Consider the following 13,079-nt stretch of genomic DNA (forward strand, 5'->3'; position numbering starts at 1 on the left):
CTTGTAGTTAGGGCATTTGTCTTCCCAAGTAACTGTTACACATGATGGAACCTTTCTTTCCTGACGATGACTGAACACCTGTCTGCCCGTGGGAAGGGGTGAACAGATTTCTTGTTTTGCTTTGCTTGTGCAGCTTTTGCTTTCCCCATTAAACTCTCTATCTCAACTTCTGCATTTTTTCACTTTTACTTTTCCAGCTCACTTCCCCAAGGCACCAGGGGAGAGTGAATGAGGATCTGTGTGGTGCTCAGATGCTCACTGAAGTTAAAAAATGACATCGCCTTACTTTTTTGGAGAATTCTGAAGTCTGGAGAATCTTGAATTTCAACACCCTGTCGAAACCACTTAACATGAATGGGAGGGAGTCCTCTGACTCTGCATTCCAATACTACAACTCGTCCCTCAGTTGCCGTGGAGTTTTGTAGCTCCTGGAATATAACAATCACAATTGAAATGAACTAGGAGCATTTCATATTATTAAAACCAGTCTTCTATTACCTTTGTAATTCAGCTTTATTTTATTGTGTCATTACATTTTTGCAATAAACATTTTCTTTCATTCTGATTAAATTTAATATATCATCTATATAGTTAAAATTATTGAATAGGTTATTTTGAAATACATTTTTAATAAGACCAAAAATGGAACAGGTGTAGAAGTATTTAATTCCTCAAATTATCACAAGCAGATCATTGCAGTTTGAGATTTCAATTTTTATTCTTCTTCCAAAAAGCGAAATAAAAATTCTGGAACTAACTACACATTGACTGACTTGATCCTGAGAGAGTAGCTGTGCTGCTTTCAGGTGCCATTCTAGGAGGTGGAGTTGCTTTTCCTCCAAACCATAAATAACAAACCAAGCAAAATTAGATGACAGAAATATGATTAGGATATATAAACTAGTGTATGAATAGTTCTGAGACAGTATTCTGACTGTAATAAATTCTTACACACATCTGAAAAATTTCAGGAGAAATCTAAATCTTTAAAGAAGAACTGCAGTGAGAGAGGAGAAACACAATATTTTAAGTAACAGAATTGACAGGTGATAGCCACTGTTTTTACCTTTGTTCTTTATCTTAAGATTATAAATCAAAGGGTCTTTTTTACCCTAGTGGGTTTCTCATTTTCTTTCCAATTAATTAACAAAGTTTTAGACCTTGATGGAGCAAAGCACTTCGACTTTGGTGTATGTTCAGAGTTATCCATAATTACTATTCGTAGATCTCTGGTTAATCAAATACATAAGAATTTTGTTACAGGGAAACCTAAAAATCTTGGGCTGTTCCCTGAAGTTTGTATAGAAGGAAATTTACATCAAGAGGCTGGATTAAGTATACATTTTGTTGTTCATATCTGGTTCATTTCTTCTGGCAATAAAGTTGTTTTGGTTTGGTATGTCTCTGTTGGCTTAAGTCAGTTAATAACGGGTTTCAGGGTAAGAGATATGAGGATTAGGAAGAAAGAGCAGAATTTTGATTGCTTTGGTAGTTTCTGGATGAGGGATAGATTTCTCCTGTTTCCCTTACTTGGAAGTTGCCTCCTGACCTTGTAGTAACACATTCTCTAATGTCTTGCACCTCCACTATTCACTTTCCTGTGATACTGCAGTATGGGTGGAGAATTAAAAGGGACAGAATCAGACCTTTCTTGACATGAGAAAGGAATATGATAGAGCCAAACTAGACAGTTTTGGAGAGCTGGGCTTACTCTTGCTTGTTCTTACTCTTATCACTAGGAAAAACTATTTGCTATTCCATATTACTTTTTAAAAAAATGTTTTCCTGAAGTAATAACCAGAAACACTTCCTATTTTTCATTTTGACTTCAACAAATAGTGATTAAATAATAAGTATTACTATTGAAATGGTGGTTTGAGGCACAATGAAATAATGTTTTCAATTGAAGTTGTACTTGATAGATTAGGGAAAAATATGCCATCCTTCTTTTTGCTGGTACTTAATTCCCAGTTCCTAAGTTTCATGTGTGAAGATAAATATTGACTTAAATAATTATCTAAGAAATACTGAATAAAAATTTTCCTTCTAAAAAGTCCACGTATCAGAAACAGTGGGACGAGCAGAACTAAGAAAACAATTGACCCCTTTATTCAGCACCGGTGAAGCTGCACCTTGAATCCTGTGTTCAGTTTTGGGCCTCTCACTGCAAGAAAAACATTGGTATGATGGATTGTGTCCAAGGAAGAGCAATGAAGCTGGTGAAGGCTTCAGAGCACAAATCCTATGAGGAGCAGCTGAGGGAGCCGGGGTTGTTTAGCCAGGAGAAAAGGAGACTTGAGGGGACCTTACTGAGGTGGAGGTCGGCCTCTTCTCCCAAGTAACAAACAATAGGGCAAGAGGAAATATCCTGAAGCTGTGCCAGGGGAGGTTTAGATTGGATATTGGGAAAGAAAAGGCTGCCAAGCTCTGGATCAGGCTGCCCAGGGAAGTGGTTGAGTTGCCACCCCTGGAGGTATTTAGAAGACTGTAGATATGGCACTTAGTGAGATGGTTTAGTGGTGGGATTGGCAGTGCTAGGTTAATGGTTGGACTTGGTGATCTTAAAGGTATTTTTCAACCTAAGCGATTCTATGATTCTTACCTTACATTTTACAAGTCACCCCAGTGAAGTACTGCTTTTTTTTCTAACATACCTGCATGGATTTTTTTCCTAAAACAAAGTTAAAAAGCCTGTTTTATTTGTTCTTGTCTGTAGATAAATTATTGTGAATGAGCCTTTATCATGACTATGATATGTAATTGGTGCCTACCTTGCTATATTTTACAAAGATTTGTCAATGGAGAACAGTCATGGGCATAAGACAAACACACACAGAATATTCACGTAATTCCACCAGTGATTTTAACAGGGTAGAATGCATAAGAACTTCATTGTTGCAGTGGAGAAGTATTTTCTTAGGAAGCCATTAATACTGGAAAGGATAATGAAAACTGTAAAATTTTTAACATTATCAAATCTTCCTACATTAGGATATATAATGTCGATATTTCCTTCTGGCCTACAGAAATATGATACAAAAATCATGATGGATAAAACGTACCTTTGTAAAGATAGGTGCAGAATAGATAGGCTTGGGTCCATCCAGATGGTGCAGGTATGACGTAGGGCTTTGAACCTGCAAAGCAATGCAATAATGCTATAAAATGGAAAGAATACTAGTTTCAGTGATATGGCCTGCATATATCTATGCAATAATGCAAACTCTCACATGGGCATTCTTACTATGGTGCTCTCTTTCTACCACAATACTTGAGTGACATCACTATTTCACATCTGTTATATTTCTTAAATAAAAATGCAAGCTTTGAAGGTTTCTATACTTCTTTGCCCAGAAGTATTTTGAGAATTTGACTTCTATTAATATAATGAAAGTATGTCCTCTGCACTGATGCATTTTTGCCTCTCCTGTTACTACACACCTTGACTGATGTTGTGATAAATAAATCCAGGTACCCAAAAGCTTATCAAGGTCAGTCTAAGGAAGGGAAAAGAACTTACCATATAAAGATTGACAGAGATTTTGATTTTATTTGTATTTTATGATTTATATAAAAACTCTTAAGTCAGCCAGAGTGTCATTAAAGACTTAGTACAAATGAATGAACACTGGTTTTCTACATTTAGCTTCTAGATAGTAAAATTTATTTTTCTCCAGAAGGCCCAGAGAAATGACAGCAATATTAAATTTAAAACTTTTGCTAAAAAGTGTTGTAGGCATTAGCTGGTATTACATTCTTTTGGGACTGGAACTATTAAGTGATAAACTCTGTAATATTCATCATCACCATATCTGTCTGATAGTCATATGCTGTGTTGATACACGCTGTATAAGAATCCATGCGTATATTTAGTTTCATGTCTCATTCTCTGGGTATATACTTAATTTTTTAAAATTACCATTCTTAATATAGTAATGTAGGCTTATAGTTCAACAATATAATTCCTCAAAATGATGGTTTTTCAGGAGTTACATATTTTGAAAGAAAATTTGAAATACTTTTATTAATTTAAAAATTTGTGTTGAAAAATACCTGCTGACTAGGCATAGAGATAGGCTGAATTACAGCTGTGGTCACTCCAGATTTTGGTGTAGAAGATCCTATTGTTAAGGAAACAGAGGTGGTTTTCTTTTGGGCCCTGAAAAATAGAGAACAGCAACCACTTTACAAGATATGAAATGAGAATGTGTTAGTTTGTGACCCATAAGCCACCTTATTTTTTCTACATATTTAAATATGTCAGTATCAACTGAAAAGATTAATATTGGAGGAAGCTTGAGTAGAACACAATCTTTGGCTAATTTACACTTTCACACGCAATAAAAAGTACTGATTTAAGATACTAACTAAAATGTATTTTATTTCTTTAATTGTAGTCCTCTACATATTTCTTTGGAGGCACTGGATTGAATAATTACTAATGAAGACTTGATTAACTTCAAGGTACTTCTGAATATGAAAAGTTGCTATCAACAAAATTGTTGTCAGAGTAAGGCCAAACTTCTCTGACAGGACAAACACATTAATACAATCTACAGTTAAAATGTTACACTTTTAAATCACATGAGGAAAGTAGAAAAGACAAGACATAAACAAATGTCCCCCAAATGTTTATTCAGATCTTGAACTACCAAAGATTTTGCAGTGTCCCTTATTAAGACCATTTGCACAATATTGGTACTACTTTGCAAACTTACTGTGGCATAGCTCCAGATTTTGATTTGAAAATTAAACTTTCACCCTCTGAATCTGTAGAACTGGCGCCTGGAAAAGAAAGTGTTTTCAATAATCTCATATCCTTCAACTGATTTATTTAATTTTCAAATTCCAAAGAAAAAACTTTGACACCTTTGCATTTCCTTCAAGAATTGAGAACTCTCTGTAACAAACTATTGCAAGTTTTTTTTATCTGATAAAAATTGTAACTATGCACTTTAGACTGTTACAGAAATTATAACCATGCCAATTTAATTGCAAATTGCTTTCCCTAGACTCCTAGCCATATTCCTTCACATTGAAGCAAATAAGGGCAAAGAAGAAAAGAAAATACTGACTACTACTGCTCTACTGGAAATGTATAATTTTATTTACTTAAATTTTAAAACTTGAAGCTTAAGTAAACATATGGCTTTTACACAGATAACAAATCTTAAACCTTAAGTAAGAGCAACTCAGTATACCAAGACATTTTCAGACTAAACTTGCTGCCCATGATCTCCACATTCCAGACTATTTATATTAACCTACACACAGCATTTATGCACTGCTATTTCTTGCCAGCGGAAGTCTTGATATAATATATGTGTTTGGCAGTGTCCTGAACTCACTTAAAGAAAAAAAATATGAAAGCATTTATTCCCTTTGTCTTAATTTTTCCTAACAACAGACACTTCGCACAGTTATTCTAGACATTTGTACATATTATTCCTCAAAGAATTTGTACGTATTTGTGGATAGCTGTATTTGTAATACAAATCATAAGCAATTCATAGTCAATATGCATAGTATAGCATAGACTGATTCCAATGAAAAAAAACTTGGACTGAGATTCTCAAGTACCCTATTTATTTACAACATTTATACTACAAAAAAAATCGAAGCAACAAGTTGCACAGAAAACGTAAGAAGAGAGAACCAAATGTCAAGTCATCAAAGTGGATCTACATGAGGGTATTTCTTAAGAACAGAGAATAACCAGGTCTTATGTGGCTGGGCCTGTTACACAAAAGAAAGTGTGATGCATCAGTGTCATTGAGACTATTAATGTACAAAGCAATACCTGTGTGGCAATCTATTTTCCTTAAAGATCATAGGGGAGGAGCCTAACAACTTGTACAATTCTCTCTAAGTAACATGATGTAAAACTTCAGCATAGGACTTCCATATAGCAAGACTGTCAGATGTCAAAAATCTAATAGTTTTATTCACAGTATCTCTCTACCTAGATGTTTTGGTTTTTACCGTTGCTTCTGTCATTATAACTTCACATAGCATTATATGTTTGTACTACACCCACGGATTTCTGAAATCATGCTTACTTCTGTAAAGAAAACTCTTCCTAGAATCTGTAAGATTCAAAATGCTTGGGGATTTTGCTATTGTATCCCAATGTGCCATAGTAATGTTCTGAGAATAAAAAGCATGACGAAAGAAATCCTATAAAGGCATATATATAATGATTTAGCTAATTTATGTGAAAATTTTATTGTTTTGTTAATCAAAAGCTTTTTAATAATTTGGCATGGCATTATTCAGATTTGTTATATTTTTTATGTTAGTTTGTTTTACGCTTTCAATTAACCATTTAAATTAATTTTAATGAATCACAAAACTGGTAAAAGAATACATAATACCAAAATGTTTGAAAGATGTATGAATTAAAATAAAAATTGGTATTCAATTGATATAATCTTGCCTAAAATACAGTTCTTTACTAAAAAAAAAATAATAAATTTACTCATGGTCATCATTAATTTTTCTCAAAAAAAATAATATTTGAATTATGTATTATTTTGCAGTCAAGAAATATTTTGATGATAACTAGTAGTTGTTTCAGGACAAAACTAGTCTGACTGACTTTAACCTGACTTAAAATCATTATACCAAAGATAAAGGATCACAGTACATTTATACATGAACTGAAGAAGACTCATTTGAAGCAGTCAAATTTATTTGCACTGTGAGGCAGTTCAGAACTGACATAGGGATTACTGCTATCATGAAAATCATTATGGAATCGCTAGTCAAATCTTTGACTAGTGATTTACAGAGAGTACTGCTTAAAAGCTAACCATATGCCAAAGACTGTTAGTTCCTTCTTTTCCATTCTTTATTTCATTTCTACCCTAAATAAATAGCAATCTATCCATTGATTACTGAGACATTCCTTGAAATACCTGAATTAATATGAAGTGCTGTTCAAAACATGTTGTGTTAAAGGAAAGCAGAGGAGTACCATAAAACTACCACCATAGCTAATGTCATCTTAACATATAGAACCAAAAGTAAACTTCAGCTTAGTTATCTTTTCCTGTATGCATCAAGTATCTTATTATTTTACCTCTTACCTTCAATGAATATTTCAGCTGATGTACTATCTGAACCAAAGGAATTTGAAGCCAGACAAGTATAGCGACCAGTGTCGTCTTCAAAGGCTTCTGCTATAAGTAGGGAATGGAGTCCTCCACTTTCGGAACGGATCTGAATGTCAGGGGAATTCTGGAGTTCCTTTCCTTCACAGAACCATCTGCAGCCCACACACATTTAGAAAGACAAAGAAAAAAAGAATATAAAGGATTGGTTCAGGCTCATCGCACACAAGCAGACATTACACTCTGCTGCAAAAATCTAAATTGCTACTGAAATCAGCACGTGGTGCTCTGAAGTGTTTAAAGGCATTCACAAAGAAATAACTTGTTGGAATAAACTTTATTTAAAAGGTAGTGAAACATTTCTGGATGCTAAGAAAATTGTATACACCTACATTTAAAAATTATTCTCTGTCCTGGTTTTGGTAGAATTAAGGTTTACTGTATATCTCATGTATTGGCTTACTTTGACCACAATCTTATCCATTTCAGTATAACTTGTCACTTCCACCTAAGTAATACTCACTGATTCTCTACACAGAATATTTGAATTTGTAATCAGTGACACAGGGTCTAGTTGGAGGTCTGTCACTAGGGGTGTTCCCCAAGGGTTGATATTGGGCCCAGTATTGTTTAACTTATTAATCAATGACTTGGATGAAGGGGAAGATGTCTCCTCAGCACTATTGACACAAAGCTGGGAATAGCTGATACCCCAGAGGGCTGTGCAGCCCCTCAGAGGGACTTTGCCAGGTTGGAGAGATGGGCAGACAACTGTCTGAAATTCAACAAAGGCAAATGCAGGGCCCTGCACCTGGGAAGAAGTAATCCCAGGCACCAGTACAGGCTGAGGGCTGATCTGGAGGGCGGCGCTGTGGAGACGAACCTTGGGGTCCTGGTGGACAACAAGCTGTCCATGAGGCAGCAGTGTGCCCTTGTGGCCAAGAAGGGCAATGGTATCCTGGGTTGCATTACCAACTGGAGGTGATCCTGCCCCTCTACTTAGCCCTGATGAGGTCATATCTGGAGTGCTTTGTCCAGTTCTGGGCTCCTCAGTACAAGAGAGACATGGAGCTCTGGAGCAGGTCCAGTAGAGGGAGACAAAGATGATTAAGGGACCAGAGCATCTCTCTTATGAGGAAAGGCTGAGGGAGCTGGGCCTGTTCAGCCTTGAGAAGAGACAACTGAGAGGGGACCTCATCAATGTCCATCAGTATCTGAAGGGAGGATGCCAAGAGGACCAGGCTCTTCTTGGTGTGCCAAGTAATAGGACAAGATGCAATGTGCAGAAACTGATATACAGGGAGTTCCACCTGAACCTGAGGAAGAACTTCTTTACCGTGCAGTGACTGGGCACTGGAGCAGATTGCCGAGAGAGGCTGTGGAAATTCGGTCACTGGAAATATTCAAGAACCATCTGAACACAATCCTGCGCAATGTGCTCTAGGATGACCCTGCTTGAAGGAGGTTGGACCAGATGACCCACTGTGGTCCCTTCCAACCTTAGCCATTCTGTGATTCTGTGATTTTTGTCTATCATGTCCAGTCAACCTAATATAATCCCATGGTACAGATTCCATATTGGTAAACTTGCAATAAGTTTACTCTTGAGTTAGATCAGGAACATAAACTGGTTTTCTAGCTCTGGATTTTTATGTATGTAATACATCTTCCACTACAAAAAAGTATGCCCCCACAAAAGCACTGGGTTTAGGTACAGGCAAAACAGTCACTTATCTGAGGTGACTTATTACTAGGTCAAAGCATGGCATAAATTTGTTTACATCAGGTCAATCAAGCATTTCCCAGTGTAGGCTGTCTAAAGAGCTAGTCTATGCTCTCAGCCTACATTGCTGCCATAAAAGTACCAATTCCCACCTTTTTTCTATTTGATTCCCTCATATCAGTTAGTCCTATTACCACAAGCTACACCCTGATTTATCTGTATCTCTGACAGCCCAGCAAGTAGGAGAAGTGGATAATTCTTGGTTTACAGGGTCTGCCATACACTTTTGCAAGGGGAGGTATACTGGGAAATCTAAAGGAAAGTCATTAGTGAGCAATCTTCCTTCTGTTTTCAAGTTGTCCCTATGTCCTGAAAATAAATTTTGCCAAGTCTTGCCAAGCCTGTTATTCCTGCTCCAGTCCTGCAAACCCACTCTGATCTGTACCACTCTTTCTTCCCTTCTTCTTATCCCATAATCCTAATCTGTTCTTTTCCATGTCCTCCCTTGCTCTCCTTTCTCTCTTCTTCCTCTGCCACCCCAGTATTCAAATCTTGTTCTGGTGAGGATAAAGACAAAATAATAATTCTTGACAGTAAGCTTCAAAAATGGTCTTTTATTCTCTTCCTCCCGTACATTTTTAGTTTTCTACTATAGTGTGTGTTTTTTAAAAATCAATAAATATAACCTCAGAAATTTATGGGGAGTTGGTTCTAAGTAGAAGATGACAGATTTTTTAAAAATAATTTTTAAAGACATAACATTTGCCACTAAATTCTGGTATTTTTCTTTTAATTTGTACTAGTTTATGAGAGAAATTTTGCAGTCACATCCCAGTAATATTTCAGAATCAAATTTTTTTTCCTCCCTATCACACAGCTTTACCCCAAGAAAACAAAATAACCCCAAGGAGTTAGAGGACCCTCCCTGTATTTAGGGAAAGCATGCAATACTACAGGATGACAGATGCTGCAAAACAACAATCAGTGAGGAGTCTTTAGAAAACTGCCTCACTTGTATTGCTCTTTTTTAAAATTACTAAATTTCATGTAATTAACACAAATAAAAATATGTTTTAAAACCTTCTTCTGAAAATACTGGATTGTAAAACGTGAAATGTCATACTTATTTCAGAATGCAGAGTTAATAAATCTAACAGGTTTACACATAACACAATGCTCGTTAATGGCATAATTGCAGGCAAGCTCTCTGTGCTTATGAACAATAGATCTTTTGTTCTTGAAGGTAAAAAAAAAAGTTGATAGTGGCATTAAAACCATATGTAATTGTCTTCTGTAATTAAAAGACTAACAAGTTCTTTTTCTGTCTTCTGTTGCCTACACAGTGCACACAGATAGTATCATTTTTGGAAAGAATTAACAAACTTCCATTTGTTTACTCAGTAGACCCCTTTGGCCTACTTTTACAACTATTTGCCTTGGAGACAAATCTATTCTGTCAGCTCTACTGCCAAAATTAACATTTCTCTTTCCCCTCTTCCCCTCCTTTCCTCTCTTGTCACAAATCGTCCCTTCTCCCAGTGTGAGGACCTCTGCTACTATTTCTGATTATTAGACCTTCAGAGTCCTAACCTCTGTGCAGCCTTTCCTAAGTTACATTTTAAACAATATGCACAAGAGAGAGGTTAATTCAATTTCTAGACAATCACAGACAAGACTCTGTAATATGAGGCCCTACATAACCATTAGTTCTATTTTTCTTTCCTTTCCAGAAACATCCTGCAAAGGAAAACCTCTCCTCCAAGCCTAATTATTTTCTCAGACAGATCCCGTTATAGCTTAATGCAAATTGTATGGCTTCTACTGTCTCCCAAATTCCACGTTCACAAAATATTTAAGAAACTGTCATAAGTGTAAGAACCTAAAATAAAAAATCCATTTATACTTTTTTGTCAGATAACATTTAATAAGCAAACTGTTTTCTTAGGAGGACAATTTCTACATTGTCCCCTGGTTCATGCATATACAAAGCTAGTCTCAAGTAGTGGGAGCTATTCCTCAGCACTGGTTGGGAGGAAGACTTGTTGCATTACATCAATGACATACCACTGAAAACGAGTCCTGACCTGCTACATCAGACACTGTGTGTCACAGACAAAAGCACATAGGTTAGCAATTCAATACCAAATTACCTCAGCTATCATTAAGGTGATGTTTGATGCATGGGAAACACACCTGGTGTGGGACTGCACTGTTTACTGTGGAAAGAAGAATTCATCTTCACAATTGGCAAGAACACAGTTATTTGAAATGACAAACACTAGAATAGAAATATATTCTTTTTCCTATTCTAACTCTATTTTTTTTTCTATCTACATGTTGATAAAAGAGGAGGATTACTTCTCATGAATTTCTTTTGGTGATTACATGAAAATTAACTGAAAAAGAAAACACTCAGTTGAAATACTTATCTGGCAATAACTTGCCATTTGCCAGTTCAGTTCAAGAGAGTTGTGAATTTAAAAAGGGGTCAGTGAATAAAAATAAGTGAAGTATTTTTTTCCCCAAACACAGACTGAATTTTAGTTTTTCATCTTTTTTATATACATATACATTTTTGCTCTCTATCATAGAGCACAAAGCTATCTATAAGATCTGATCAGCCTTGTGGCCATTACACTTGGAATAATCATGGTAAGAGAATTTTCTGCTCCCAAGGACTGAAAAAGATTCAAAGATAAATCTTTGAAGTATTCCCCCTCTCTGTGGAGGGATCACTAAAGCAAGAAACACATCACTATCAAAGGGAAACTGAGCCAAAGAAACCGGGAGAACTCATGACTAGACACAGAAAAATAGCCACAAAGCAAGTCTTGCAAGAAAATTCCAGTTTTATGCTGACTAGGGCAACATTAACTTATGTCCAGGCTATTCTAGCCTACTGATCCTCTTGGGAATAAGAAGATTATTTCCTAGCTGTGAGATGGCAACAATGCTTCTGGAGAGTTAAAATACCCCAAATGAAACCAGACCCAACCCAAATCAACCCAAAAGACACTGAAAGTAACACAGAGGAAGGGATACACTGCAGACAATTTGAGAAAAACAAAATTCCTTGAATAGAGAATATTGTTTTAAAAACAATTTAAAAATTTCACAAGTTCTGGATACCAAGAACAAAAAATTACCAGTTCATTTCACTATCCCTTTGTTGTAGGTTCTCAGTATTGTATAAGGTGTGCAAATAAGAGCAAAACAGGATGAGACATCAACAATAGGGTTTGCATATGTGTGTACATATGCAAAAAGACTTCCAGCTTGCACCTTAGGTCCATTCCTGCAGGCCATGCTAGCTTTCATGCAAATTTGTAGAGAACCGTCCCCTTGAAAGAGAACAGAAACTGTGAGATGACAGATAATGACTGACCAAAAAAACCCCTCCAAAATCTAATAAAAGGAGCATAGATTTTATGTAACTGGAATTAATTTTATCAGTCATTATGTATTTTGCCAAATTTCAAATTGCACTTAATTTTTCTGCTCTTTCCTACTGTCTTCTTCATTATCTTTCCACCATTTTTGCTCTTGCCTGTGTTCCCACTGTACCACTATTTGCCTTGCTTTTTCTACACCTGTGCTTAGTTTTCACCTACATTGCATCTCCCATATGTTAAAATGATAGCAACTAGATATTTAATGCAGACACTGAAACACAATCACTAGACTGGAAAGTCAATAGTAAAGAGTCAAATCAGAGATATTTTGGTAGCAGGGGAACAATGATTAAGATACCAATTTTTCACTCTTCAAACCTTCTTTGCTTTTCCACTGGCTACATGATGGCAAAGCTAGAACAGATTTATTAACAGAAAAGGACAGTCAGATGCCAGGTGAGCAGCAGTTCATGCACAGTGGCATCAAGTAGCAATTCACACAATATACCTTTCTTTTTCACTCTTCTTTTCTTTTCCACTCTTCTTTTCTTTATGCCCTCACAATCCTCCATGCATGGAAGTACATAGAAGCACATGTGTCTGGGATTTTAATGACTCTGAACAAAATATAAACAGAGTTGAACAGTACACTGACTAAGTAAGCACCAGGGTCTTAAGAAAAACAGTTTGAGGTTCTCTCTAACTCATAATCCTGCTGGAACTTCTGTTTTTTGAGAGTCACTAAGGAATAGAGAGCTTTTCCTCTCCGCACACTCTTAAAAGTTAATTTAAAATGGCAGCTGAAGTGAAACTTTAAGATATAGCCTTAGGGAGAAATTATAATAGGGAACT

The 13,079-nt window shown here is 36.1% G+C and overlaps 1 protein-coding gene across 7 annotated transcripts in view; it reads right to left on the reverse strand.

The window, feature by feature from the left end:
• PALLD (palladin, cytoskeletal associated protein) overlaps window positions 1-13,079 on the reverse strand; it is a 202,255-nt gene that overhangs the window by 124,310 nt on the left and 64,866 nt on the right. For all 7 annotated transcript variants that reach the window (XM_032685475.1, XM_032685477.1, XM_032685476.1 and 4 more), the window contains 5 exons: window positions 7,089-7,267; window positions 4,719-4,785; window positions 4,054-4,159; window positions 3,063-3,137; window positions 287-428 (listed from right to left, as the gene is read on the reverse strand). In XM_032685475.1, the coding sequence (XP_032541366.1) occupies window positions 287-428; window positions 3,063-3,137; window positions 4,054-4,159; window positions 4,719-4,785; window positions 7,089-7,267 (569 nt within the window). The remainder of the gene's footprint in view (window positions 1-286; window positions 429-3,062; window positions 3,138-4,053; window positions 4,160-4,718; window positions 4,786-7,088; window positions 7,268-13,079) is intronic.

The sequence above is a fragment of the Chiroxiphia lanceolata genome, chromosome 4, assembly GCF_009829145.1.
Source record: "Chiroxiphia lanceolata isolate bChiLan1 chromosome 4, bChiLan1.pri, whole genome shotgun sequence".
NCBI lineage: Eukaryota > Metazoa > Chordata > Aves > Passeriformes > Pipridae > Chiroxiphia > Chiroxiphia lanceolata.